Source organism: Camelus dromedarius, chromosome 11, assembly GCF_036321535.1.
Source record: "Camelus dromedarius isolate mCamDro1 chromosome 11, mCamDro1.pat, whole genome shotgun sequence".
NCBI classification, from domain to species: domain Eukaryota; kingdom Metazoa; phylum Chordata; class Mammalia; order Artiodactyla; family Camelidae; genus Camelus; species Camelus dromedarius.
In genome coordinates this window covers 43,339,265-43,366,826 of record NC_087446.1, presented here as the reverse complement: position 1 = coordinate 43,366,826, position 27,562 = coordinate 43,339,265, and the positions used below count along the sequence as shown (strand labels likewise).

At 39.0% G+C, this 27,562-nt stretch overlaps 1 protein-coding gene across 4 annotated transcripts in view; it reads left to right on the top strand.

Annotated features, from left to right (window-relative positions):
* IRAK3 (interleukin 1 receptor associated kinase 3) overlaps positions 1–27,562 on the top strand; it is a 47,426-nt gene that overhangs the window by 5,299 nt on the left and 14,565 nt on the right. For 3 of the 4 annotated variants that reach the window (XR_010383206.1, XR_010383205.1, XM_064491730.1), the window contains exons 2-8: positions 7,463–7,645; positions 12,017–12,081; positions 12,707–12,761; positions 14,173–14,324; positions 17,958–18,022; positions 21,368–21,482; positions 22,317–22,435. Coding sequence is in view for 2 of the 4 variants with exons in the window: in XM_064491730.1 (XP_064347800.1) it covers positions 7,463–7,645; positions 12,017–12,081; positions 12,707–12,761; positions 14,173–14,324; positions 17,958–18,022; positions 21,368–21,482; positions 22,317–22,435 (754 nt within the window). In the remaining 2 variants the exon portion in view is untranslated. The remainder of the gene's footprint in view (positions 1–7,462; positions 7,646–12,016; positions 12,082–12,706; positions 12,762–14,172; positions 14,325–17,957; positions 18,023–21,367; positions 21,483–22,316; positions 22,436–27,562) is intronic. The other variant, XM_064491731.1, reaches the window with a different exon arrangement.

Below are 27,562 nucleotides of genomic sequence, written 5' to 3'. Positions count from 1 at the left end.
AATGTCTCCTCTTCTGTTGATCTACTGTACCCACTCTCTTGTCATTCCATCTATATGCTCATAAAGCCCAGATTTCTCACCTGGGTCTCTCTCCTGAACATTAGCACCATCCACCTATTTGCCTAGTTGATAGACATATCCAATTTAACAGTCCAGAAGTGCTCTCCTCCCCTAAAGTTCTTCCCCAGCTCAGTTAATGGGAGCTCCATCCTTCATTTGTTCAGGCCAAAACTATTCGTTTTCTGTGACTTCTTGTTTTCTCTCACAAACCACATCCTGTCTCTCAGTAAATTCTGTTGACTCTGCCTTCTGGATCTATCTAGTAATCTGACCACTTCTTACCACTGCCACCACAGCCATCCTGATCCAAACCACCATCAGATCCAACCTGGATAATTTCAGCAGTCTCCTAACTGGGCTCCCTGCCCCTGCCCCTGCCCTGGTTGAGTTCTTTTTCAACACAGCAGCCAGTGAGCCTGTTAAACATGTGAACATATTTACCATTATTCAATTCAGAGCCCTCCAGCAGCTTCCCGTCTCACCAGTCCTATAGTGCTTTTCTCATTTCCTTCTACTTTGCTCAACTCTAGCTAAACTGGCCTCCTTGGACATGCAAGGAACCTTTTCCCTTCAGGTGATGTGGAGGCTTAGTTCTTCACCTCCTTCATATTTTTGATTAACTATTACCCACCCCAACTACACTTTTAAAATTGATACCCCTTTATGCTCCTTTACTGCTTCATTTTTCTCTGTATCACTTATCCCTCATATACTTACATACATATATACACTTTGTTTATTTGTTTATTGTCTATCTAGAAATAAGCTTCATGAGGGTGAGGATTTTTACTTGCCTTGTTTCTTGCTTACTCCTCTAACATCTAAACTTCAACCTGGTACAGAGAAGTTATTCAGTAAATATCTGTTGATTGGATAAATTAATGAATGAACAGATGTCTGTTAAACATCCAGAAACTTGTTGGGCAGAATCATAGGCAAAACATTGTGCTAGATACAACATCATGGTCCCTGCTTGTAAGGATTTTCCAGTGTAATGCAGGCAACAGACCGATTCAGATGCTATAAAGTTGAACAAGGGAAGGAAGTATGTGGAAATAGTTCTGAATTACCAGAGTATGGAATTATACAGCTTCTGAGTTCCAGACTGAAATGTTGGTGTTGTGAGTGAACTGTTCTTAAATTATCTCCCAGAGGTAGTTAATGTTAGGTCCTTTCCTGGGTCTCGGGTTGTGAGAGCAGGACAGATGGAAGGATCCCTGAAAAATCAAGAATAGGCCTTCCCAGTTCTGGAATATGAATCCTACTTAGGTATGGGGTAAAAACATGTAAACTCAAATATGAATGAATATTATTTCTTATAAACTGTGTTAGCTAGTGGGTGTAAATGCTATCGTCTTTTAAGAGGAGTTGAGCTAACTTAAAATTTTGAGTTTTGTTTTACTTCTTTTGGAATTAAAAATATCTTTTCAGTTGTAAAGTTTTTTTTTTTTTTTTTGATTGCCTAATTTGTTTGTGTGCTTTGTGGGAAAAAAAGAAGAAAGGCGTCTTCTCCTTTTCCCATTTTGTTATCTCAAAACAAACTTTGCAAGAACACAGAATTTCCTAGGGGTTTTGGCATGTGGTCATATGCAAATATTAAGATTCCAAATAAGGTATATTGCGTTATTCTGAAAAACCCCTTCAGAGACATATTTGCATATAGAGAGTGATTTCTGCACCTGAATTCCCCAGTGGTTAGCACTACCTAGATAGTCCTGCCTTCTGAAAACAAAGCCTCCAAGGACCTTTGAGCACTGAATAATTATTAATCTATCAATATCTCCAGATTGATTTATTTCTGAACCTCTCAGTGGACTTTTTTTGGCTTATATTATGCTGAGATGGCTTTCAAACAAAAAAACTGCGTTCCAAAAAAATGGCTTTAAACAGTGTTTAACTGTAGCATTTTTTTCCTTATTTATCTTTTCATTTAGAATGCGCTTAACTTTAGCAACACAGCAGTCACTGAGAAGTTCATTCTTTGTTTAGTACTGTTACACAAAGTTCTGTGTTCTGCAAGGAAGCAAGGAAGGATTAGAGAAAACTTTGTTGCATAATATAACAGGAATCAAGAGTTTGCTTTCCTGTCACATCAAATTGAAGCTATCCTACATGATTTGATCTAAATGAATTATACGTTTTATGGATGCTAATAATATTTGTTACTGGTGTTTCTATTCAGAATGCATCATCCTTGGAGAAAAACTATTAAGGTTGTACTGTGAATCACCAGTTAGAGAAAGAGAAAACATTTCATTTCCAGTCCTGGAAGCAACCCATGCTTTCAGGATCCATTTAAACAGAGCTGGATCAGTTTCAACACCGTCACCTATTTACTGTTCAAGAAATGCCTTTGTCTAATCTAGCTTTCCTTAGACTTGGTGCAAACACAGAAACCTTTGCCCCTGCAGACAGTGTCAGGGAACTATAAAAAGCCCAGCTGATTTGGCATTCGTTCATTCAGCCTCCAGCTAAATCTCAGAAATGTGCTCAAGAGAGAGCATCTTCTGTTAGCAGTTTCTCAGCCAAGTCACAGGATGGGAGAGCACAGAATCATGGCCTGTTACATTTTTAAAAAGGAAATTCAGGAGTTAAAAAAAAAAAAAAGAAAGAAAGAAACGGGGACTAGAATTAGGTGGGAAATCTGACATCCCCTGGAACTTGGAACATTAACTCCAGATAGCCTTAATAGTTATAAGGGTTTCTTTCCTGCTGTGAGAATTGTGAGCTATAAAATGTTTATACCTTTTCATGTGCAAATACTGTACAAGGGACTCCTGCTACTGTTACCGCCAGATTGATCTTCTAAAAACAAAAGCATCCACCTTTGCATCACCTTCTTAGAAATCTTAGATTGGTCCCTTTTACTTTGATGATAAAGTTCTAAATTCCTATGCTAAGACTCGGGGCCTGTCTGTCATTCAGGAAATACGTATTGAACATCTGCTGTGTGCTCAGCACATTCCTATGAAGGTAACATGGAAACTTCACAGAGCTCGTTCAGCTTTTCTCTAACTTAAACGCTCTGCCCTGGGCATACCGGTCTCCTCTTTGCCCCCTCATGCCCTTTTCTTCATTTCTGAAACAATTCCCCATCTGACAGGCTCTTCCCTCATCCGATTTAAATCTCACTCCAAAATCCATCCCTGTTGCAAACTTAGCTGATGTCCCACCACCCCATGCTTCTCCCTGGCTGTGGTAGCCCATGTGGCATCTTCTTTCTTCACCCCTGGTAAGTTACGTGTGTGTCTTACCCCAGAGATTCAAAGCAGAAGGGGAACTGTTTTGAAGGAAAAAAAAAAAAGAAGAAGCCTGTTGTATGTTATATAAATATTAATTGTTAATTTATATGAATGCCTAGTACTCTCTAAATGTTAGCCAGTTGATTTACTAATGGATGAAGTAGAAATCTAAACTTGGTCTTTGCTGAAATTTGATATTTAGCATTTCCTTATTAGAATGCTGCTTTGGAGACCGGGAAGTATTTCAAAGACTGGAGATGTCTTAGGCTCAGTGCTTATCTAATTAGCAGGCCAGGGAGGGGCAACCAGATTTCATGTCTGTTTTGGGAAGGACTGTTGGTCAAAGGACATTCACTTGGAAGAGAAGTCTGAAATTGCTTAGTGAGGCTGTGACTTGTCTGGAGTTGTACCAGAGGTTGGCGACAGAGCCACCACTAAACCCACATGTTCCAACACGAACCCAGGGAGGGGAGAGGCCACGATGCTCTGTCTGGACTGGTGACTTTTCTTCTTAGAAGAGAGTCTACGGGGCTCAGAGTTCATTCTTTTGTCTTGTTTTCAAACCAGAAGTTTAGTGGTTTTTTTCTCCCCAGGACGGTGTACCCTATACGGTTATTCCTTAAGAACTGTCCTCTCTTGAGAAATACTCATAGTTTTAAACTTGGCTCAGTCTCCAGAAACCACTCCTCTAGGAAGCCTTCTATGATGGCCCCGTCTTTAGTTAGGGACCCTTCTTCATGCTCTACTTATACTTTCTGTGTGCAGTTACAGTACTTCTGGCACACAGTAGATGCTGAACAAGTGTTTGAACTACACTGATCTACAGAATTTTTTTCCAGGAGCTTTTAGAAATAAAATGTTTATTAAAAAAATGTGCCTCAACCAGATAGGTAGATTACATCATCAAAAAAAAGTACATTAAAATAGAGTTACCATGTCTGGATAAACATTTTTGCTTTGAAGTTCCCCTTCAATTTTTTTTTTTAGTGATACTCTATCTAAATATATTTTGGCATCTGGATAGACCTTGCCCCTTCATAAGACATCATCTCTTCAAAGAGATGTAAAATGGAGATATTCTTGCCAAAACTTAAAATATGGAGGAAGGGTAAAGACATTCCAACTCAATGAATGTGTCGATATTTTGTAGCAACTGTTTTTCCCCCATAGCCTTAGCATGGATTCAAATTGAAGGTTTCAACTTTATTATCCCTTGTTTGATATGTGCTCACCAGAGCTGCCACTTTCCTTTCACTCTTTTTAGATACAGGATGTGACTGAAATAAGAGAAATTCAAGATAAAAAAAAACTTTGTGTGTATTGGTTAGGTTAGACTAAGATGTACTGCAAAATCTCAGTGGTTAACATAGCAGAAGCTTACTTTTTCCTTGTAGGAAAATCCCTGAGAGTCCAGGACAGCTGATCTCCATGTGGTGGTCCAGCATTCCAGGCAGCTTCCATCTTGGGGCACTCCCTCCATCTCAACATGTGCTTCTACCATTACTGTGGCAGAGATGGGAACCTGGTGAATTACACCCTGGCTGTTCTGTATTTCTGGCTGGAAGAGACACAAGGGCATAACCAACCTAAAGCAGGAAAATCTAATCCTCTCTGATGGGGTAGAGGACTGGAAATATTGGTGGGCACTAGCAATGTCTACCAAGTCATTTTTTACTCAGAAAGAGGGGCAGTCATCATATCATAATGTGATCTCTTTCAGCTTTCAGGATTTACTTATAGGCTCAGCAGGAACATAAAGTAGAAGGAAATTGAATAGTCCAGCAAACCTTTGTAGGACTGAAAATGTGGGGGGATAGGATAACATATTAAACAGAAGACATTGCCTTTCTGATGTCTTGATTCATATACTATAACTGGTGTAGTAGTTCATTAAGAAAATTTTAAAAACCAAGTATTCTGAAACAGACTGAACAAGAGATAATTCCCTAGGGCTTTTTGCTTTTCTCAGACCTGAGTGCCTGTTCACCTTTTAAAAGGACATCAACCTTTGGTGAACATCATTGGTGAATAAGTGAGTCTTTCAATGAGGTTACCTTAGTTACTACTGGAAAGCAGCTTCCAAATTTATATGTGTGAAAGAGGGAGAGGGGGATGACGCCCATAACCAGATATGGTGATGTGTTGGGGGAGTCCCCATGACCACTCTCAGGTGACAGCTGGATTTTAATCTATAGACCTGTATCTGTCTTCCCAAATTTTTTAGACTTTCTGGAGGATAAACGTATGAAGGGTGCTGCTGTCACCATCAGTGGCCCCCAAACACATTGCTAATTTCAGTGCTCAAGATGACTGGGCTAATCCAGGGACAAGAAAGCTATGCTTTTGATTTGTCATTTGCTTTCTTTCTCCCTCCTTTGCCTTAAGATACACTTCAAAATTTGGAAGTTATGTGGAAAGACCATAATTTTTTACCTGAGGAATCCTCTTATCTCAGAGTGAGATTAAAGGGTCATATACTTTCAGCACAGCTTTAAGATAGTTATACCAGACCCTAAATAAGTCATATACACTGTTTTTGAGTAATTAAAATCCTATCAGCCCAGTAGAACATTTTCCTGACCCCACCCAGATATCAACTTTTAATTGCTCAAAAATGTTCAGCAGCAAGACAGACTAGAAAACATTTAAAACAGTATTCCGTAAAAACTTGAGCAAATGAACCTGCACGCATTATCAGTGAGTAACCACACTGAAGAGAATGAAGAAGAAAAGAACGAACCTACATAACTTTGGAAAACAGGCTCTTGCCAGAATACCTAGGCTGAGGACAGAAAAAGTTGTCCCTAAGTGCTTTAATTTGGTTAGTTAATGTGTTTCTCACAGGGGTATGGGTTAGTCATTCTGAAAGGACCTTATGTAGAACTGAACAAACAAGTAAATATGTCATAGATAATGAGAGCAAAGTTTCTCACTGTCAGAGAATGAAGTTGTAAGTGAAGAAGGGCTAACCTGTGCCGTATGGTATTGACCTGGATTAGAGGTTTCAGTAGAAAGCCATGGCATTTAATACGTGTACAGACAGAAATACAGACGCATAGGTGAGAGCACATACTTATATTTCTAGCTCTGTCTGCCTGGAGGACCTAGAAACAATGGAATCCTGGCAGCAGTGAGCACATCTAGTATCTAGATCTTGTTTTCTAAACACCATTATCCAAAAAAAGGAACCAGGACTCCCTGGAAAGGTGATTAAATCAAGGGCTAGGGCAGGGGAAATACAAAATGAGTGTGGAGCATCTTGTATGGCCAGAAATAAGGAAGTGTTATCAAAAATGAAAGGGCTTGTCAAAACAATGTAGAAGCCAGCCCGAATGGACAAAGTTGGGGCAATTTTAGCAACAAAATAAGTACAGTATTGGGTTTTAACCTATAGAATAAAATAAATATCCATGAGTCCACACTGATATAGACAAATTAGTTACCTAAATAAATGAGAAAGAAGAGATGGCACTTTTTTTACAGAAGAATTATAGTTAAAGAACACAGAAGGAAAAAGGGCAAACAGAAAGACACCATTAAACAAACCCCACAGTAATAAGTATGATAAACGAGAACCATTGATAGATGCAAATATCTGTAGGCAAAATCTGAGGGGCAGGATATTTCCATAGTCTCAAAGTACCTCCCCCAACATAGTTATTAATTTGAAATAATAATAATTTTATAGTGACAAAGCCTGCAGACACCAAGTTAACCAACGGATTAAGATTAACATCACCCGTGGTAAGACATGTTGTGAACCTCTTCATATTATGCGCTGAGAAGGGCACAGTAGCATTTCACTGCCCTGAAAGATAAGGAAAGACTGAGGAACATCAGACTAGTGCAGACTGAGGAGAAGTTATAACTAATTGTAACGTGGGAAACTGGATAGGATCTTAGAAAAAAAAGACACCACTAGAAAAACTGGTGAAATTAGAATAAGTTCTGAAGTTGAGTAATCACTGGGTCTGATCATTGTATTGTGGTTATATAAGATGTTAACAGTAGGGGAAGTTGGGTGAGGCGTACATGCTAAATTAGTTCAAAATAAAACATTTTAAAATGTTTAAAATGAAATAAAACATAGAAGGTACACAAAAACAAGGATCCAATAAACGTTAACTACTTTTTGGTTCTCCCTATTTTAATTTCCACAGCAGAGCGACTTTCAAGCAGCTGGCTGGATGTTCGTCACATTGAAAAATATGTAGACCAAGGTAAAAGTGGAACAAGAGAATTACTTTGGTCCTGGGCACAGAAAAACAAGACCATCGGTGACCTTTTACAGATTCTCCAGGAGATGGGCCATCACCGGGCTATCCACTTAATTGCAAATTACGGTAAACATTGATTCTTGTGATGTGGCTCTCAGTTCATTTTATAGGATTGTAATTTGTAAATGTAAAGATTGTATTTTATTCAGGACATTAGCTGGTACTGCTATATATCAGTGATTCCTTACCTGTGGCTTTTATCTGAAGGGGGTTTAGCAGCTTCACATTTTTGTGTGTGACACTTAATTTTCTTAATGCCTAACTTATACAATACCTTCCTTTCCACTGCTTTATGGTTGGGTTTTAAAAAAATATTTATTTACAGACTACACTTTTTAAAATGTTCATTCCTAGCTAAGAGAATTAGCTCTTTGTCCAAAACTCTGAAACTCAGAATCATAAACATAATCCGAACCACAATATGAGTAAAATATAAATAATGCTATAATTTGTTTTGCCATATGATTAGAAGTTAAAAATAAATTGGATTTCCCTGTGTTTTAGTGCAAATGATACCTCCACAATAACCCTGGGATTTCTGTTATCGTCACTGCTGTTTTTAATGCCATGGTCTCTAACTCTGTCTGCCTTGTTTACTGTCCGTTTCGCAGTGGCCTGACTCTTCTCTCTGTCATGTCTCTTTCTGATGCTGTGTCATGCTTTACACTTAGAGTATCCTCATAAGTAAAGCTCATGAAGTTTTTTCCATTCATTCTTTGGCAATCCCCTAGTGTCACCCATTCTGTTTATTCCACTTTATTCACTTCAACAAGGATGATCTTGAGTGATCTTGGGTCTTATGTCATAGATGCAGGTCTTCTGATTGGAAACTTTTAAATCAGCATCTTTATTCTTTGGCTTTTTCATCCAGACATATTTGTAGTTCTGTATATTTGCACATATGCTCTTCACTCAAGCCTCTGCCTCATCACCCAGAGAAGCTTTGCTCACACAGAGAAGAAATCCTGTGAGATTTGTACCAGAAGATTAGCTTCAGATTGACTTTTAAAGATTTTCCATGTTAATGAGATATTAGACAGTTGCCAATAGGTTTCTACCATGATATTATCTGTATAACTTGGCTAATCCCTTTCATCTGTTGAACACAATTTCTTCACTTAGTTTCATACAGCAGAATGCTTCTCTAGGAAGCTGACAGATTGAGTAAAATGCGGTGAGTCTCTGGGAACTGTAAATGTGGTGCCTTTTTATTATCTGAGCCTTTTCCAGCCACTGAAAACACCCACATGACTTGTTCACAATATAAACTCACACCAATTTGATGGGACACAGGCGTATATTTAATACTTCAGTGTTCTGAAGGCTGATTTCAGGGCATTTTTTCACACCCTAAGTTGTTTATTTATGCAGCAGGGAATTACGTGGACAAAAATTCCACATTCTTGATTGACTCCTAGTCTGCTGCATATGCAAATTCACTTCCTTTTTTTTTTTAAATGAGAGATTTGTTGATTGGTTGAAAGACAGTTATTTACTGCCCTAATGCCAGGAGATAGATAAATCTGAGACAGGAGGATAGTTCCTTGTTCTGAATCCTTTGCTAAGGAAAATAGCATTATTTAATTGCAGTTTTTTGAGTTAATGCTTTGAATTATAACCTAAAAAAAACTAATCATACAGCTTATTAAAAGCAGCCACAGTGGTGGTTCATCAGAAACATTTAAGTGTAACCCGCTGCACAGGTGTCTCCTGTGATAGCTACTCCCTGAATTAGGAGTTGGAGCTCCTGATTGAAAGTGCATACAGATTTTGTCTTTCTTGTTGCTGCTGTGAATAGAGTTGTCACTTAACCAAATTATCTGTTTTTGCCTACCTTTCCTTAAAATTGTTCAGTTTGGTGGGATGTTTTTCATTTTAGAGGATATTTGCCTTTCATATTGCAGCAACCAAAGATCACTTTATAAATGTGGGTTTTCTTATGAGTGCTACTAAGAAAGACCTTGTATTTCCTCCCAGAACTATTCCTGCAATTCAGGTGGCTGCCACTAGGTTATTTCTTCACATCCATAAAACATTCCCTCAAATCTTGGGACATAACTAAGTTGTTCAAGAAACTAGAATCTTTACTTGCTGTCATTATATTTCTGGTATGCATGTCCTTACATACCACATTTTGCATATGTATCTCAGTGATTAGCAATTGGTTTCTGATTTTGACATGAAATCCACAGCATTCTGCTGGCTTCTCAGGAGAGCCATTTTGAATCTTACATTTTATACAACAATGAAGTATTGTCTCTCTTTTTATGAACAACAAAAGGACAATAACTTTCAATGCCCTTACAGTCCCCAGACTTCAAATTTTGTTCTACACAACAATACCTTATTCAGGATGTTTGTTACTTCTTTTTCTTGCCTAACTGCCCTGGCTGGAACCTCTAGAATAATGTTGAGTAAAAGTGGCAAGGCCAGACATCCTTTTCTTGTTCCTGATCTAAAGGGGAAACATTGTCTTTTACCATTATGGATGATGTTAACTATAAGTTTTTCACAGGTGCCCTTTATCAAATTGAGGAAAATTTCTTCTAGCCTGAGGGGTTTTATCATGATTGATTATTGGATTTTATGGATTTTGTTTATTTTATTAATGTGGTATATTACATTATTTTTCAGCTATTAAGCCAACCTTGGATTCCTAGGATGAATCCCACTTGATCATGATATCTAATCTTTCTTATATGTTTCTGGATTTGGTTTGCTAATATTTTGGTGAAGATTTTTGCATCTGTATTCATACAGGATATTGGTCTGTAGTTTTTTTGTGATGCTTTGTCTGGCTTTGATATTAGGCTAATATTGGCCTCAAAGAATGATTTGGAATTTGTTCCCTCCTCTTCTATTTTGGAAGAATTTGTGAAGAACTGGTGTTAAATCTTTAAATGTTTGGTAGAATTCACCTGTGAAGCCATTTGGGCCTGGGCTTTTCTTTACAGGAAGTCTTAAAATATTAATTAAATCTCTTGTTACAGATCCATTCAGATTGTTTATTTCTTCTTCAACTAGTTTTGGTAGTTCATGTCTTCCTAAGAGTCTGTCTATATCACTTAGGTTATCTAGTTTTTTGATGTATAGTTGTTGACAGTATTGCCTTATAATTCCTTTTATTTCTGTGGGGTTGGTACGTCTTCTCTTTTGTCTTAATTTTAGTAATTTGAGTCTCCGCTTTCTTTCTTGGTCAGTCTAACTAAAGGATTATCAGTTTTGTTCATATTTTCAAAGAACTAACTTCTGTTTCATTGATTTTCTCTTCTATTTTTCTTTTCTCTATTCATTCATTTCTACTCCAGTCTTAATTCTTCCTTTCTTCTGCTTCCTTTGGTTTAGTTTTCTCTTCTTTTTTAGTTCCTTAGGGCAAAGGTTTAGTTTTTTTATTTGATATCTTTCTTCTTCTTAAAGATAGACACTTATAGCAATAAATTTCCCTTTGAGCACTGCTTTTGCTGCATGCCATAAGTTTTGATATGTTGTGTGTTTTTCATTGTATAGTATTTTCTCATTTTCCTTGTGATTTCTTCTTTGACTCCTGATTACTTATGCATTTGTTGTTTAATTTCCCTGTATTTGTCAGTTTCCCTAATTTCCTTTTGTTACTGATCTACTTTAATTCCATGTAGACAAAGAATATGCTTTATATGATTCAATCCTTCCAAATTTATTGAGGCTCATTTTATTGCCTAACATATGATCTATTCTGGAGAATATTCAGTGTATACTTGTGAAGTATGTGTGTCTTTGGATAGAATGTTCTATAGATGTCTATTAAGTCTAATTGGTTTATAATGTTCAAAGAGATTTGTTATTATATTTTGTTGCTAGTCTTCTAAACAAAATAATTAAAGAACATTAGAATATAATCTAAGGAAAAATACAATTTTTCTGAAGTCTGAATCAAAATTTTGCAGAGTTTTAATTTTTTTGTAGGAAGCTGCATACTCTTGCTTAGTTCAGCCAAAACTGTAACAGACAGAAGTAATAGTCTTCAATTGGGGAGGAGTGGTGGGCATTTGTGGTTAACACACACACACACCTCTAATACCTTATGACACAAGATGGAATAAAAAATAACCCAGAGAAATCTAACCCCATAATTATAACAATTTAAAATACATGTGAAAAAACTTGACAACAGTGTTACTTTTTTCCTGTTAGTCTTCTCCTTCATACTTTAATATTTTTAGTGAAATCTAATAATAAGTGTTCATGTTTTAAGTGAACAAAAGTATGTTTGTATAATATTTGATCATTAGAAAACTATTTCACTTATGGAAGTGTATAACCATTCAATGGGAATGAAACTGAGCTTTAAAAATGAACCTTACTAGCGAGGTATTTATTGTCACAGTCTAAGGGAGAAAAAAAAAAGTTTATTAGAGACATAACATTTTTTGTATCTAGCTCCCCTTATTTCTCTTTCAGGAGCAGTCTTGAAGCCTTCAGAGCAGAGTCATCAGAGAGAAGCATTTCCAAACGTGTTATCCAAGGTAGAGTGTGTATGCACAGATGATGACCCTTGAACTCTGCTGCATATGTAATTGAGCATAAGGGATGAAGTTATCAGGCAGAAGGATGCCGTATTTGTGGTACTTTTGTAAAGCCAGGAAAGCTTTAGCTCTCATTATGCTTCCTTTATTTGGGGATTCTAGAAATTGGAGATTCGTTAATGTTTGAAGAGTCAAAAGCTTTCTCCTCTTAGTGGTCTGTCAGAGGTGAGACTTTGAACTATTAAGAGTGCTGTGGATTACACATTTATCTTAACTCAGCTTTTAATTTTCCTGTTTTAGTTGGTGTTTTGCATGTTAATGTTAGTTTTAGTTAAAGCAATTAGTGGTGATCATTTTTACAGCAATAGAATCATTTAAAATTGACCGTGAGTGATTATGACATTGATACTTGAGTTTTACTGTTAGTATGGAAGCCTTAAATATATATGACAGTGAATACTGTTGAATAAAATAAAGTAACTTTGCCTTCTACTAGCTCTCTTCTAAATTAGATTCCACCCTATTGTACTCTATAGTCCCAGGGGAGCTTCAGATTTCTGTTGAGGTTCTGTTTTTTTCTAGACTTATGAAATCGAATTACTTTAACATGTATTTCTTCTCTTAGGAAACAGCCAGTGTCACAGTGGATAATGTTCATATTCCTGAACGTAAAGAAAAAGGTAAAAAAAAAAAAGCCCAACTTTTCTTTAAATCATACTTTCCTTTAAGTGAATTTAAAGGGAGAAATAGCCAATAAAAATATTAACTATTTATTAATATGCAGATTCAGGATAAATTCATAGCTGTCAAAATATTCTCAGTTTTGACTGACACGTAGTTCTGATGGATAATACATTATTGTCATATTAAAAATTCATTGGCCAATAAAGAGCATAATTGTAGTCTCTTCATTTTGGAGTATTTCTCATTTTTCTGTCAGTCACATTTGCTATTTTTATGTGTTATACGAAGACATTTAAAAATTATGTTGGGTTTAATATAGTGTTAAAAATTTTCATAGAACTTGCAGAGAAATCTTTAGAGATGATTGTAGAGTAATGCTGAAGGTCACTATGAAAATCAGTTACTTTCCATACCAGCTTTCCTGCTCTATCAGCAGGGGGAATAATTTAGTTCTACCTGGGAATCATTCTGATCAACTTTAATGGCTATTTAAGGCTGCTTTGCCTAATCTTTGCCACTAGATCTGCTGCTTCTTTGATTCAAAAGAGAATTAGAAAAGTTAGCTAAGGTTATGGTCCTTTAAGATTTAGCAAGAAGGTCTAAATCAAACACTAAATGTGGAAATGTAGCCAACATTGGTCTCTGAAGGATCCAGCCAGGCTTTTCCCTTTGAATTTGTACTTGATTACCTTTGAAGTCTTTCCTCCCGATCTCTTCTTCAGGTGGCTTTTTTTTTTTTTTTTTAAAGCTGAAGCATCTTCTTAATTTACTCTGAGAAAGTAAGGTAGGAATTTAGAGGCTTTGGCTCATGAAAAACATTTCTACCAGTCATGCTTTGAGAATATTATTTAGTCACGTCGAGATTTCCACTTCTATAATTTCTTTCACTGGTTTTAGGCTCATAGTGGGTCAACAGCAATCCATTGATCTAATGACAAGGAAACGGAATCTTGGAAAAGTTTCCCCAACTAAGTTCTCTGGCTGATCTCTTTAGAAACTTGATAGAATCACAGTGCTGTTCTTTGAATATCTAAAAAGCCGCTCTGTGGGATGGTGGGAGCCAGGCCCAAGTAAATGCACAGGGAGCACATGATGGGCTTGGTTCCTGGGCCTTTCTTGACTGACTTTCCACTGGGCTCTGGTGTGTTTCTCTTTTGTTTGTTTGTTTAATCTTTTTTTGTTTGGTTTTGGGCGGGAAGGTAATCAGGTTTATATTTATTTATTATTTTTAATTAATGGATTGAACCCAGGACCTCGTGGGTGCTAAGCATGTGCTCTGCCACTGAGCTATACCCTGCCCCTCTGATGTGTTTTGAATGTGGAAGTCTTGTCTTAGTTCTTTATCATGGTGGTTGATTCTTAAAAAGACCAAACGTAATTTGTCTTCTCTCTACTTTCCTTCCTAAGGAGTATTGCCTAAATCCTCCATCAGCCTTCAAAACATCATAGAAGGAACCAAAAATTTCCACAAAGACTTTTTAATTGGAGAAGGGGAGATTTTTGAGGTATACAGAGTGGAAATCCAAAACCAAACATATGCCATTAAATTATTTAAACAGGTATGGAAAGAATTACTATCACAGGATATCGATTCCATTTAGTTCCTCATATTTCATATTAAAATGTGTCATTTTTCATCAGCATTGAAAGGAGGTGTACTTGAAAGTAAAATTTCATAAATGGAAATAAGATATATGACCTCAGGTGACTGGAAGAATGACTGAGAAGTGAAACCTGTCTTGCAGGCATGTGGAAGTTGAAGCCTTCCGATCCCCAGATGTATGGCCTGAGAAAGGCTTTTTCTGAAAAGCCTCACAGGACCATTGGAACTTTGCTTACGACGGTCAGATTGTGCTGGTCGGCTCTAGTGTTCCTGGCTTTTTAGGATGGGCAGTGCCCTCTCCAGGCAGCTTCACAGGCTAAGCCACAGACTGATATTCAGTGCTACTTTATGTATTGCCTTCAGTCACTGTCCAGAGTGGGAAAAACGAGGCTTCCAGTAGGAGCGGCAAGGCAACAATCAGAGTAGGGGGTTAGAATACAGCTGAGTGGCTGCAGCCAGGAAAGCAGTATTCACGTTCTTCATTGGTGGTCAACGGCCAGCAAACATTTACTGAACTCCTTCTCTGGGCTGGGCACAGGGCAGAGATGGACAAAGCGTAGTTGCATCCTCCAGGAACTCACAGTCTTGTGGGGAAAACAGGTAGAGAGAAGGTTAAACTGCAGCATGATAAATACTGTAGCAGAGATTTGCCCAAAAGGTCGTGGGAGCACATAAAAGATAGCCAGAGTGGGGCTGGTACCTCCAGCACCCAGAAGAGTGCCTGGCACAGAGTAACCACTCAGTAAACATTTATGCAGTAAACAAATGGAAAAGTGGATGAACAGAATTGTCCTCTCAGCTGAATTTTGAAGGATAAGTAGAACTTCGGCAGGCAGCAAGGGAAGTATTTTTTGGATAGAGGGGATAGCAGGTACCAAGGCCTAGAGGCGCATGCATGAAAGCACACATCTTACTCATGAATAACAGGTAGTTTGATGGAGGAAGGTTTAGTGTGGGAGGGTGGGTATGTAGTGGCAGAAGATGATACTGGCAAGATAGGTGAAGTCCATGGATGGTTTATTAATAGAATAATGAAAGACTAATGTTTTGAAATGTAACTCTGAATACAGGTTAGATGATGCGCTGGAAATTGGCAGGGGCATTGAAGGGAAGATGGCAAGGACTAGACTGGAGGTAGAAAGACCTGGTAGAGGGATATTTCAGATGTGTAAACTAAGAAATGAGTAGGGCTGGCACCAGTGTTCTCCACTCTAACATTAGAATCACCCAGGAAGTTTTTTTAAAAATGAGCCCCATAGCATCTGGCTAGGTCAGAGGAGCAGTGGTGGTGACGGGCATCGCCAGGTGGTTCAGAAGCATGGCCAGTGTTGATAACCACCGTAAGCCAGGGCAGAGGCGGTAGGGATGGCAGGGAGAAAGTACTGTGTCTAAGAGGTGAGGTGAAGTGGAGCAAATCCAGTGATCTGGTAGACGGGTCTAGGGAAATAGGGGAGAAGGAGGGATCTCAGTTGGTTCTGATTTTGCAGCTTAGATTACAGGGCCTTTTAAAATTATCATTTCCCCACGTTGCATTTACCCCACTGATTCTATGCAGACGTCTCAAGATTCCTGAGAAGATGAATGATAAGAAAACGAAACAACCTACGGGTACAGCCATTCAGCACAAAGAACGTGTTGACTCTAGAGGTGGCCTGACTGAAGCCTGCTGCTCGGGGCCAGCGTGTCCCTGGCGCCATTTGGGTGTTCTCTTATGGTCGAGCCCCAGGGCCACCACCTCAAAGACTCCATCTGTCTACTTTTCTTTCTGCAGCTGCCACCAACTCACACTCCCTCTTGGGAGTTGTCCTTCTAGGAGTCTGGCTTCAGAATGAGATGTCTTTTCCTCTATTTCTCGTTCCCTTCTTTTCCCAAAGACAGTGATCATTTCCTCAGTTGCTTCCGACCCCTCCAGGATGGTTTTGGTGGCCCTCCTCTGTGCAGCCACAGCAAAACAGCACCATCTCATAGTATTGATTTCTTCATCTACCTCTCCCTGTGGACTGGATGGTTTTCTTTAAAGAGCTCTTATTTATCTTTGTATCCCAATGCCTTATTACAGAGCCTGGCCCAGAGAAGTTGCTCAGTAAATGTTTGTTGGGTGAATTGAATGAAGTACACATGCTCTTTTCATGAATTTAGTTGCTATTTACTATTAGTAAAAAGACAGGAAGTAGCAAAGTTACCTAAGACTTAGAGATTATACAAAGTCCTACACACACACACACACACACACACACACACACACCAGGAAAAATGAGATGATTTAATGAATCCTTAGCCACAGAGCATTTTTTACAAGAAATGTGGTTCTGTAACATTGGGACCCTCATAGAGGGACTGAGGCTGGGAAATGCACTAGAGGTGTTACATTAGCATAGCCAGACCACCTGGACGCCTTCCAGCGCAGGTTCTGATTCAGCACATTTGGTTTGGGACCTGAGATTCAGCCTTTCCCACCCGCTCCCCAAGAAAGCTGAGGTTCCTTGTGCACACAACACACTTTTGAGCAGCAGGAGCGCTAGGAGAGCATGAACACAAAAACTAACCCCTTCACTTTTTCAGATTAAGAAAACTGCCACCCCAGGGAGGGTGAGTAAGAAAAAGCCACAAATAGTGAGTGTTAGAGGTGGGCCTGAGACCCAATCTACTTGGCTCCCAGGACACTTTTTTAAAATATAAACTCTCATAGTATGGTCCTTGAAAAAGATTTGTTAGCCTAGTTCATTGTTTCTGACATCTTGAGTTAACTTGGAAAATGGCTCCCAGAATTCCTGTTGGATTTTTCTCCCTATATTCCTGAGGACAGAGGGCTCTAAAAACTCTGCCCTGTCTAACAATTTGCAAATGACAGAACCTTCTAACCAGTGGGACCTAAGAGCACTCTTAATTTAACCCTTTCGTGGTAGAAGTTAGAAATTTGAGATTCAGAGATGTGCAGCGACGTAAGGTGTGTGAAGCCATCGAGAACAGTGTCTGATACAGTGGAGGTGCTCAGAACAATATCATTGAATTCACTTAATTTATTCATACGTCAGGCATTGGGCTAGCTTCTGAAGCTGCCTTGAAGTAAGGAGTTATATTTTTCACTTTCTTAGTGAGCCCATCTTTTCACAATTAATACAAAGGTAAACTTGAGCCGACATCTAAATAACCCAGGTCATAAATGCGAAATTATTGAAATCACTTCTAATCAGAATACAACCATCCCAACCTTTGAGATGGTTCTTTGAGATCAAGTGAGGAATTTCTAACTGTCATGGGATTTTCTCTGGATACATAAAACATCGTTGAATTCATGTAAATGTGTACAAAATATGGTGAGAGGGTTTGAATATAAAATATGGCAACATGATACATTTCATGAAAAACTTCTAATTCAAGAGCAGTGGTTCCAAGTCTGCTTTGCGGTTAGTGGATTTTTGAAAGTCTGATGCAAGCTAAGGGTCCTCCCCCCAGAAAAATGTTCATATGCATTTATACCAAAAAGTCTATGTAATTTCAGGGAGACTAGAAACCCTAGGTTAAGAATCTCAGAAGTAGAGAGATCCTTTCTTTACTTTTTTTTCTTGTTTTTCTCTATGATATTTAGGAGAAAAAAATGCAATGTAAGAAACAATGGAAGAGGTTTTTGTCTGAGCTTGAAGTTTTACTTCTGTGAGTATTTTGCCTTGGATTTCTCCCCTTGGCTTGCTTTTCATCTGCTCATCTTTGACTCTACAGCACAGAGCTTGGCGTAGTTGGCATTTAATGAATGTGGGTTTGGATGTTAGAACATGGGTAAATTTTTGACATCTGCTTTAGTATATTCCTTAGAGTACATTTTAAAATAGACCATTTACATAATTCACTTGAATGTATTTTAAGAAGAAACCGTCACAAAGAAGTGGGTTAAATCATGTGTGACTAACATGACTGAATGTAAAATAATTCTTAGAACATTAGACTTGTGTATGTTTCACCGTTTCCCCCCCTTTCTTAGAGACATTCCAGTCAAGAAACCATTTCATCAGTATAACCCTCTTCTGGACAAGAGTTTTAGACAAAGAAATCGGGTGCTTTTGATGTGCATGTTATTTTCTGGAAATCCATTCATGAGCCTGAAAGTCCTTGGAGACAAACTAAAATGCCTCCTTTTTCATATATATTCATATCTGCAGCTGTGCACAGCGAAGCCTGCCCTGTAGAGTTCAGTCATCACCCTTTACAAATAGAAAATGTTCTTTTCAGATGTTTTCTAAACCAATATGTGAGTTGAGGGGAGGGAGGTATTATACTAAATCCTTCTCCTTTTATACCCAGGACCAGAAATCAAAATGTTAGAGGCTAAGTATAAAAACAATTTATCATTTAGTCAACAAGAAACTAAAACCAACATTGTAATAAGAAGGTTGTTATATTCAAGCTTTATTTCTTTGCTTATGCATAAGGATTAAGTTCAAACGCTTCAAAATTCCAAAAGTGCAAAAGGGTAAACCAAGAAAAGATTTCCTTCCATTGTTCTCATCCAGCCATGCAGCTGATTTTCCCAAAGGCAGCAGAGTTTTCAGTTTCTTGTGTATCTTTTCAGAGATATTTTCTGTGTAGCCATCTATGTATTTTGTTTTCTTACTTTCCTCTTCTCGCGCAAGAGGTAGCATAAATACATTGTTCACTTTGCCTATGTTAGTATTGCGTTGTGTGCCATGCTGTAATTTAATCAACCATTTTCCTATTGATGCATTTTTAGATTTTTTCCTAACCTTTTATTTTTAAAAAATAATGCTACAACAAGAAAACCTTGTAGATATGTTATTTCATACCTATTGGAGTATATCTAATAAAACTTCATTTTTATTTTATAAATAAAACTGTGGAGTCAAATGGTTACATAATGGTATGTTATATATTACCAAATTGTCCTCCAGTAGAAGTTATACCAATTTATGCTTACACTAGTCGTATATTAGAGTGCCTTATTCCCCGTATTCCTGCCAACATAGCATTTATTCTTTTAATTTTTTCTGATCTGCTAAGTGGAAATGGTTTAAATTTCTTTTTCTATGGTGAATGAATCTTCTCATATTAAGAGATGTATTTCCTTTTCTATGAAATATCTTAATATTTCTTTGTCCAGTTTTTAAATTATGTTGTTGGATTTTTTTCTTAGTGGTTAGTAAGAGCATTTTATATATTAGAGAAAATTAGCCCTAATTTTTGTTATGAGATCAAATCGATAATTTTTTTTTTAACCAGATTTTTGTTTGCCTTTGCTTATTTTAGTTTTTGCCACGTGGAAATGGTTTTCATATAGTTGGATTTAATCTATGTTTTCTTTTATGAGTTCTAGGTTTTATATTATGGTTTAAGAGGCCTCCACCACTGAGAAATTATAATTCTGCCCTTTTTTTCAAGTACTTTCATGGTTTAACTTTTACATTTGTATATCTGATCCATTTGGACTTACTCTGCTGAGGCATTTGTGTGTTGCTTTGGAGAGAATGAACAACTCTGTGACGTTGAATGTTTCTGGTGTGCCATCATTATCATTTATGTTGCTAATATTTCTTTAGTCTTTTAGTTTTACTACAGAATTGACTTATATTAATTCTTTATTCCTTACAACAATCTTTTGAGATGAGTCCTGCTATTATCCCCATTTTGCAGATGAGGAAACTGAGACAGAGCCTGCTGTTTTTTCATAAGATCCAACTTTTTTCCTAAATCATCCTCAGCCTCTCTCTTCTCAGACATTTGCTAGTAAATAGGTCAGAGACAGCCTTCTCGTCTTAGAATGTAGTTTACAGTAGGGTTAGGAGAGAAGTACACAGCAAACAGGCAATTGCAGTAAGTTAAATAATAAGACAGAAGTACAGAGTGCTGAGGGAGGAGGAAATGGTAATTGGAGGGGGGTGGGTGGCAGAGTAGGCGTCTTGGAAAAAGTAACATCTAAGCTGAGACCTGAGTATGAGTTTTTTTTGGTTTAATATTAAGGAAACAACTTAAGGGATCGTGTAGTGTTTATGTACACACACACACACACACACACACACACACACACACACACACACACACATGCATTCTCTTTCTTGATGAAGGAGGAACAGAGGTAAGTTTTGCGACTGAAGAAATGAATAATAGGACTTTCTATTTAGCACCCTTTTTTGAAAAATATATTTATTTCAATATCCTCAAGCATGCTTAAGACATAGGAGGTGTTCAATAAATGATTGTTGAATTGAACTGAGTTCACAGTATGTGAATTTCATGTGCTTTATATTTCCTAGTTGTTACCTGGGTTCTGTTGGTTTTCACAGTAAGGACACATGCATCTAAGAAATAAGAGGTTTTCTTTAAAAAGGAGCCTGAAAAATGTATATGATACTGACATAATTCTGTGATTAAAAAATCAGTGATATGTTTTTCAGCATCAAACTTTACTAGTCACTTGGAGTTTGGGTAACAATACAAGGTTTGTGAAGACATTGAATGTCTCTTAGCTGTGTGGCTGGGGCCTACTACAGTACCTGATATAGTAACAGTCAGTAAAATGGATGAATGAAAACAGTCTTCTGTTCTCTTCTATTTTGGTGACTTTAGTTACACATGTATAGCTAAAGCAATGAAATAGATAATTTTAGTTGCATTATCGTTATTTATTTAATAAATAAGTCATACTGGGTTTCATGTTGATAAAAATAAGTTAATATCAAATATTGTTTTCTATTTATTATAAAGTTCCCAATACACCAAATCTTAAGAACTGTTTACTTTCTTAAATTTTCTGTCTTATATGTGGATATTGGCCAACATTTGTTAGAACACTTTAGACCAATGTAGAAGGCAAATCTGTGTCATGTGTCCAGTGAAAGTCCTTCTCCCTTGGCCACATTTCTATTCTGTTTTAAACCCATTCCCCAGCCCACCTTCCCACCCACAAAACAGAGTGTTTTTCGTTTCCCATTGGAAATGAAATTCATTGGAATAAACAATTTGATGGATTTAAAAATCTTTTGTTTTAAGGTTTCATCATCCAAACATACTGGAGTTGATGGCATATTTTACAGAGGGTGAGAAGTTTTGCCTGGTTTATCCGTATATGAGAAATGGATCACTCTTTGACAGATTGCAGTGTGTAGTAAGTCATATCCGTTACTCTGCCTGATACTCTGACCCTCTAAAGCCCTGGGGAGGTGGTGCTGCCGAAACCTTCCAAGAGAACCAAGAGGCCAACATGTGTTCACATGAAGGGACAGCCAAGAGTGGGTTCACAAGGAAATAGAGGACTTCTCCATGAATTAATTTCTTGCTTTTAGAAGGCTGCATAAGTACTAAGCTATTGTGTGTTGTGCAACATGGTGGCCACAAGAGTGGCTGGGTCCTCACTCCTCGCTGATAACATGTCTCATGTGAGTTCACATCAGCTACCCTTATTTCTCAGATAATTGTTACTTGCATAACCTTACACAAAGTAACCATTCAATACAAAGGATAGACGTAAAAGTGATACAGACTCTCTAAAGAGAAGGAGGGTGAATAAGTGCCCTGGTTTCTTTTGTGATTTTTTTTTTGAAAGAAAAGTTTAAAAATTGATTCCTCATTGGTTAAATTTCAGTTAAGATGAGAAAAAAACAGATTATTCTCAATCCCCTACACTGTTGTGCCACAAATAATTTAAAAATCTTATTTAGTGAACTCTGAAACATAGTTATCTTATTGGCCATATTTCAATTAAGCTAACGTTAAAAATGCTTAGATATTTTCATTGCCTCTAAAGGGACATAGAACCAGCATCGGCAGCACAGGAAAACCTGTCTGGAATTAAAAATAGATTATGGTCAACTCAAATGTTGATTCACCCACCTCTCCCCACCTCATGAGAGTTTATTCTGACAACATCTACGTGATGAATACAAACATGGATTGTTTTTCTCAGAAAATACAACCAAACCAACTACTCTTGTCTTTTTAGGGTAACACAGCCCCACTCTCTTGGCACGTTCGAATCAGTGTATTAATTGGAACATCCAGAGCCGTGCAGTACTTGCACAGCGCCGAGCCGTGCTCCGTCATCTGTGGCAGTATATCGAGGTAAATCATCCCAGGGCTTTAGGTTACACCTGGAAGCCCCTTTTGTCATCACAGGAGGGTCGGACCTCACCCCATTTTCTGTCTAGTTCCCCTGGCATGTTTCTGCGTTTGTTAAGAACTCTCATCAAAGTACTTAAAATCTTAACCTTTTTATTAATGAAAACATGTCTACCAAATTTTTAAAGCTACATTTATGTTGCCAATGGGAGAGTTTATGTTATCTTTGGGGATTATTAATGAACAATGTAGGATAGACAGTTTTGTATGTTTTATTAATTTTATCTCATAGCACACTGCGAAATGAACCTGTATTCATCTCATGTTTTAAAAAAAAAGAAAGCTGAGGTCTAAGGAAGGGCTGAGTGGCTTATACGGGGATTCCTCACAAGAGGACAGTAGTAATGGGCGATTTAAATCCTTTGTCCTTGAGTCTCCGGTGCCTTTCGAGTCCAGCGAGCCGGCTGCCTCGTAGCTTTATGTGTTCACCTGTGACAGGCCGGGCAGCAATTACTGTGCATGTTTGAGATGTGAGAAAATGAGAAGCAACGTCTTCCATCTCTCTTCTTCTTTAGCAGACATAAAGAATCCCCCAGGCGGAGAGTAGGTACCCTGTAGCAAAACCCCCCTGTGAATATTTCCCGTGTGCCCTGCGTCATGAACCTGTCCAAAAGTGCGTAAATACACCTTTGCTGAACAGCAGGGAAGACTGCATTTAAAAGGCTCTCCCTCTTCTGAACCATCACCCAGTATTTTGAAAAAAGCTTTTAGTGTGCTTTCAAGTTGAGCAGGAGAGGGACTGATTGCTTTATTTTTCTGGTGAAATGAACTCCATGTAAAAAGACTTCTAGGTTTTACTTTTTCCTGGGGGGATGGGGGTGCAGGTGCGGGGGGAGGTGGAGAGGGGAACCACCCGTGCATATCTGCTCCTGTTGCAGTGTGGTTAATTCATCAACTGCTAGTGGCCTTATAGAATCAGCATAAAATTGGTGTACCCTCATAGGACCTGGGACAAGATGGACAGTCAGAGCCTCAGGGAGCAGTGGAATCACCCATTGGGGTTGCTTCCAAAGGGCTGAGGTGCCACCATCAACCTAGAACAACCCCCCTTCCTCCTAGCTCGCAGCCAGCTCAGCACAGCGAGGTAGTGCCAAATGTGCGTTCTAACTGAGTAAATAAATCAGTAAGTATCTGGAGTTTGCTGTGCCTGTTCTTCCTTTGATTTAAACTTAAAGTGAGCATGAACTTATTTTTAATCCCAAGAAGTAATCCATTAGTCTTTAAAAATTTCCTTTTGTGTGACTGATTTATCAAGTCCTTTCCTGAAAGCAGAGCTCCAGGCAGAGGTTTGCCTGCAGGGGATTTTTCTGAGAGTGCTCTCAGGAATAACAGTAGGGAGGGAGGGTGGAGGAAGGCAGAACTGGGCAGTTGGGGAAGCTGAGCTGGGCTGTTGCAGTGGAGGCCTTGGCAGACGCCACGAGGACTGCTGCAGCTGGGGTGGCCCGTCAAAGCTGGTCCCTCGGGAGGCAGGGCGCTTGGGGTTTTGCTCCCCTGTATCCAACCAGCCCTGAGTGGGGCTGTAACGGGTGAGGCAGCTCCCTTCTGCCATGGGCAGTTCCCAGGCTGGGGCTTAGCTGTGAGCCATCAGCTGCCACCCCTCCCCAGCTGGAGGATGAATGAGTGCCCCCCTGGATCCTGAAGGGGCCACAGCACTGCCCCACCACCGCCACGAAGATTAGGAGGATGGCTCTCTGCAAAATGTGACCACATGATTTTTCTGTTTCATATACTTCCCTCCCCGCCCTCTTGCTGTCCTTTCCTTTTAGTTCAGTGTCCACAGTTGTTTAAATCAGAGAGATCAGGTTTAAGAAGCGAACTTTCCACTTAAAGTGTGATCCTGAGCAAATTGCTTAACCTCTTTAAGCCTTAGTTTTTTCCTTCTGCAAAATGCTAATAAAAGAATAGTAGCTTCTGTCTCTTGGGGTTAAATGACAGATCGTATATGGTGCTTGGCAGAGAGTGTTCACTTGTTCGATGGCCAGTCCTATTCTAATGGTCAAGAAGTGGTAGGAAGCAGAGGCAGAGGCTAAGAGAGGTGATGGCCAACCAGCCTTTTTACTTAGCCATTTGGGCTGCTGTAGCAGAAATAATTTGAGTAGCTTACAAACTACACACATTTATTTCTCACATTTCTGAAGTCTGGGAATTCTAAGATCGTGGCAGTAGCCAATTCTGTGTCCGGTGAGAGTCACTGTCTGGTTCATAGATGGTCGTCTTTTCTCTGTGTCCTCCCTTGGTGGAAGGGATGAGGGATCTCTCTGCGGTCTTTTTTATAAGGCGCTACTCTCATTCATCACAGGGAGCTCTTATGGCCTAATCACCTCCCAGGGGACCTACTTCCCAATACCATCACTTTGGGGGTTAAGATTTCAACATACAGGTTTTGGGAGAACACAAATATTCAGTCCATAGTACTTATCTCTGTCTTCAATTCATTATGTTTGAAAAGTGGACCCACAAGCTAAGCTCTATTTTAATAAAAATCGCTTCTATGTTAACATGTTTACAGAACATTCTGAAAACCACATTCATCTTAGTTCACAAATATTTATGGAACGTCTGTTGTGTGCAGAGCGTTGTCTTAGACCACAGTTGGGGGAAGACACTGACGATCATAGCCTTGACCTTGAAGCTTCAAGCTGGTGATTAGACAGATAAGGAAAGCATGGAAAATACATAGTGCAGCTCTGAATACACACAGTGTGTGAGTGGTCTGAGAAACCTACTTCTAATTAGATAGTCCTAGCCGAGTCTTGCAGGAGATGGGTCACAGCCATAGATTGGTTCAAAGAAGGGAAGAGAATATTCCTGGTGGAGGCTGTATGTTTAAAGGGGCCGAGGAAAGAATTGCCAGGTGTATAATGAAAGCAGGACAAGTTGGTTGGTTGGAGAGGAAAGGATGAGGTTGGAGAATAAGGAACAATAAGACTGGAGAAAGTAAGGAAAATGGTGGGGAGGGAGTTGGATGGAGCCCTGATTGCTTACTAGGCTGAGGACCTGAGTTTGAGAAGCTAGGCTCTTGCAAGGAACTCCGAGGCTTCTCTCTGGGTACAGAGAGAGCAGGAAGGTTCTGGAGTCTCCTAGGTGGTCTCACAGTTTAAAAGGAGGCCATTTCTTCCAGGCCATTATCCCAGGTACTTGTCTGGATGTGCAGATTGATCAAATCATTTAAATAACACTGCTAGACAGAATGGCCAAGAGGTAATATCAATACAGAGTCCCAAGAGAGAGCGGATCAGAGGAAGGGAGAATTTCATGGAAGAGGCAGGGTTGGAGCTGGAAATCCAGCCAGCAGTGTATTTTTTTTAGTGGGTGAAAAGGCTGCTGCTGATTGTTGCCTTTCTGGGTTTTCCAGAGGGTTCGAAGACTCAAACAGAACCATCCACAGATGACACCCACCCAGGCCTGTATCAGGGCGTGGAGTTCTAGGACTATGGACAATGATTCGAGAACTGTGGTTTCAGAAGTGTTCATCCGTGTTTCCCTGTCTGTTCCAAAGCAAATCAGCCCCCTCTGCAGCCACTGAATTCTTGGCCTTTCTGCTGGGCCTGCCAGGAAAAGATGTTAATTAGTGCCAACTATAGCAGTAGACTTCCCCCTATGCTTTGCATACCTGCTCTCCAGAAACTGGAATGAGACCAACTCATTTCACTCAGGGCACTGAACATCTGTCAGATATTTATGACGCTCAGTCCCCAGCAGTCTTGGCCAAACGTGAATTGGCTGACCTAGATTACCCTCCTGCATCTCCTTTAAATGAATCCTTTACTTTGCTCTAAACTTGGGCCTCCCTGATTCTTGGTCCCTTTGTGTGCAGCCTAGTGCTTTCAGGAAGGTCGGAAATCCCTACTCTTCTGCCTTTGTCATATTAATTTTATCATTCTTTGCAAGGAAAGGAAACTTGTAGGAGAGAGGTTATTTTATCATGCAGCCCTGATAATTGGCTGAAAAAAAGGATCTCAAACTGTGTTAAATGGTGACCTTTTCTATGGCTAGGTCAGGGCTCTGTTTTTGTTGAAGTGAGAAGTGGAAAATAGTATTACCTTTATTTTCATTTCTGCATTTGGGCCTCAGACTGATGACTTACAGAAGGGTTTATCATGCGTCATTTGACATTTTTAAACGTTTTTTTAATTGTATGAAGCAACATGGAACAATGTACATCAAGTGATAGTAAATGAAAAAAGCCAAACTGTAAGCACACAACAATAATTTTGTAGACCTACAAATTCCTGAATTAAAAAAAAGAGATTAAAAGTGAAATATGCCAAAATATAAATAAGGCTTTAATTAGGTGGAGAGACTGGATTTTCACATAATAGCTTTTTTTTTTTTTTACTTTATGTTTTTAAAATTCTTGCTTAAGGATTATGTCTACTCTTACAATAAAAATAAAATTTATTAGAAGAAAATAACTTGGCATCAGACCTTTCTACCTCAAACCAGGGAATCAGAAGTTCCAAGAAGGAGTCTCTGGTTACTGAATGGTATCCCAAAGTTTCATTTCAGTCATCCTCTGTAATTAATTCTGTCTACAGAGAAGCTTGATAATCTTACACCTCTGTGGTTTTTGGAATAATTTGTGAAGATTGTACAGTTATTCTTCAGCAGGCTGGTGCCCAAAGTATGAGCAGCACCTTTTGTCTCAGTGACAGGCAGTGCTGTTACTGGGGGTGACATGCAGAGAGCACAGGAAGTCTGGGGTCCAGCCCAGGTCCTGCCTCACGCTCTCAGGCCAAGTTTCTCACTTGTACATTCAGAGCCAACTAGGGTGACCTCAGGCTGGACCTCTTCTTGCTTTCAAATGCTTTGCCATTACAACTGCCTATTTTTGTACTGTGCTCTATACTTGCCGACCTGGGAGTTGTGCAGGGGAATGACGTGGCCCCACATTTTCTTAAACCTTGGCCACGCTTTACCCTGATTAGCTTTGGGGTGAGGATGAGCCCAGATATGTTTCGGGAGGCACCTCCAGACACCTGCTCACCCTTGAGCAGGTTAGCAAAGTCCTAACAGGCCTGTTTTCCAGAAACATCCCTCCCCAGTCTCTTCCCTGTCCTTCCCCTTTTC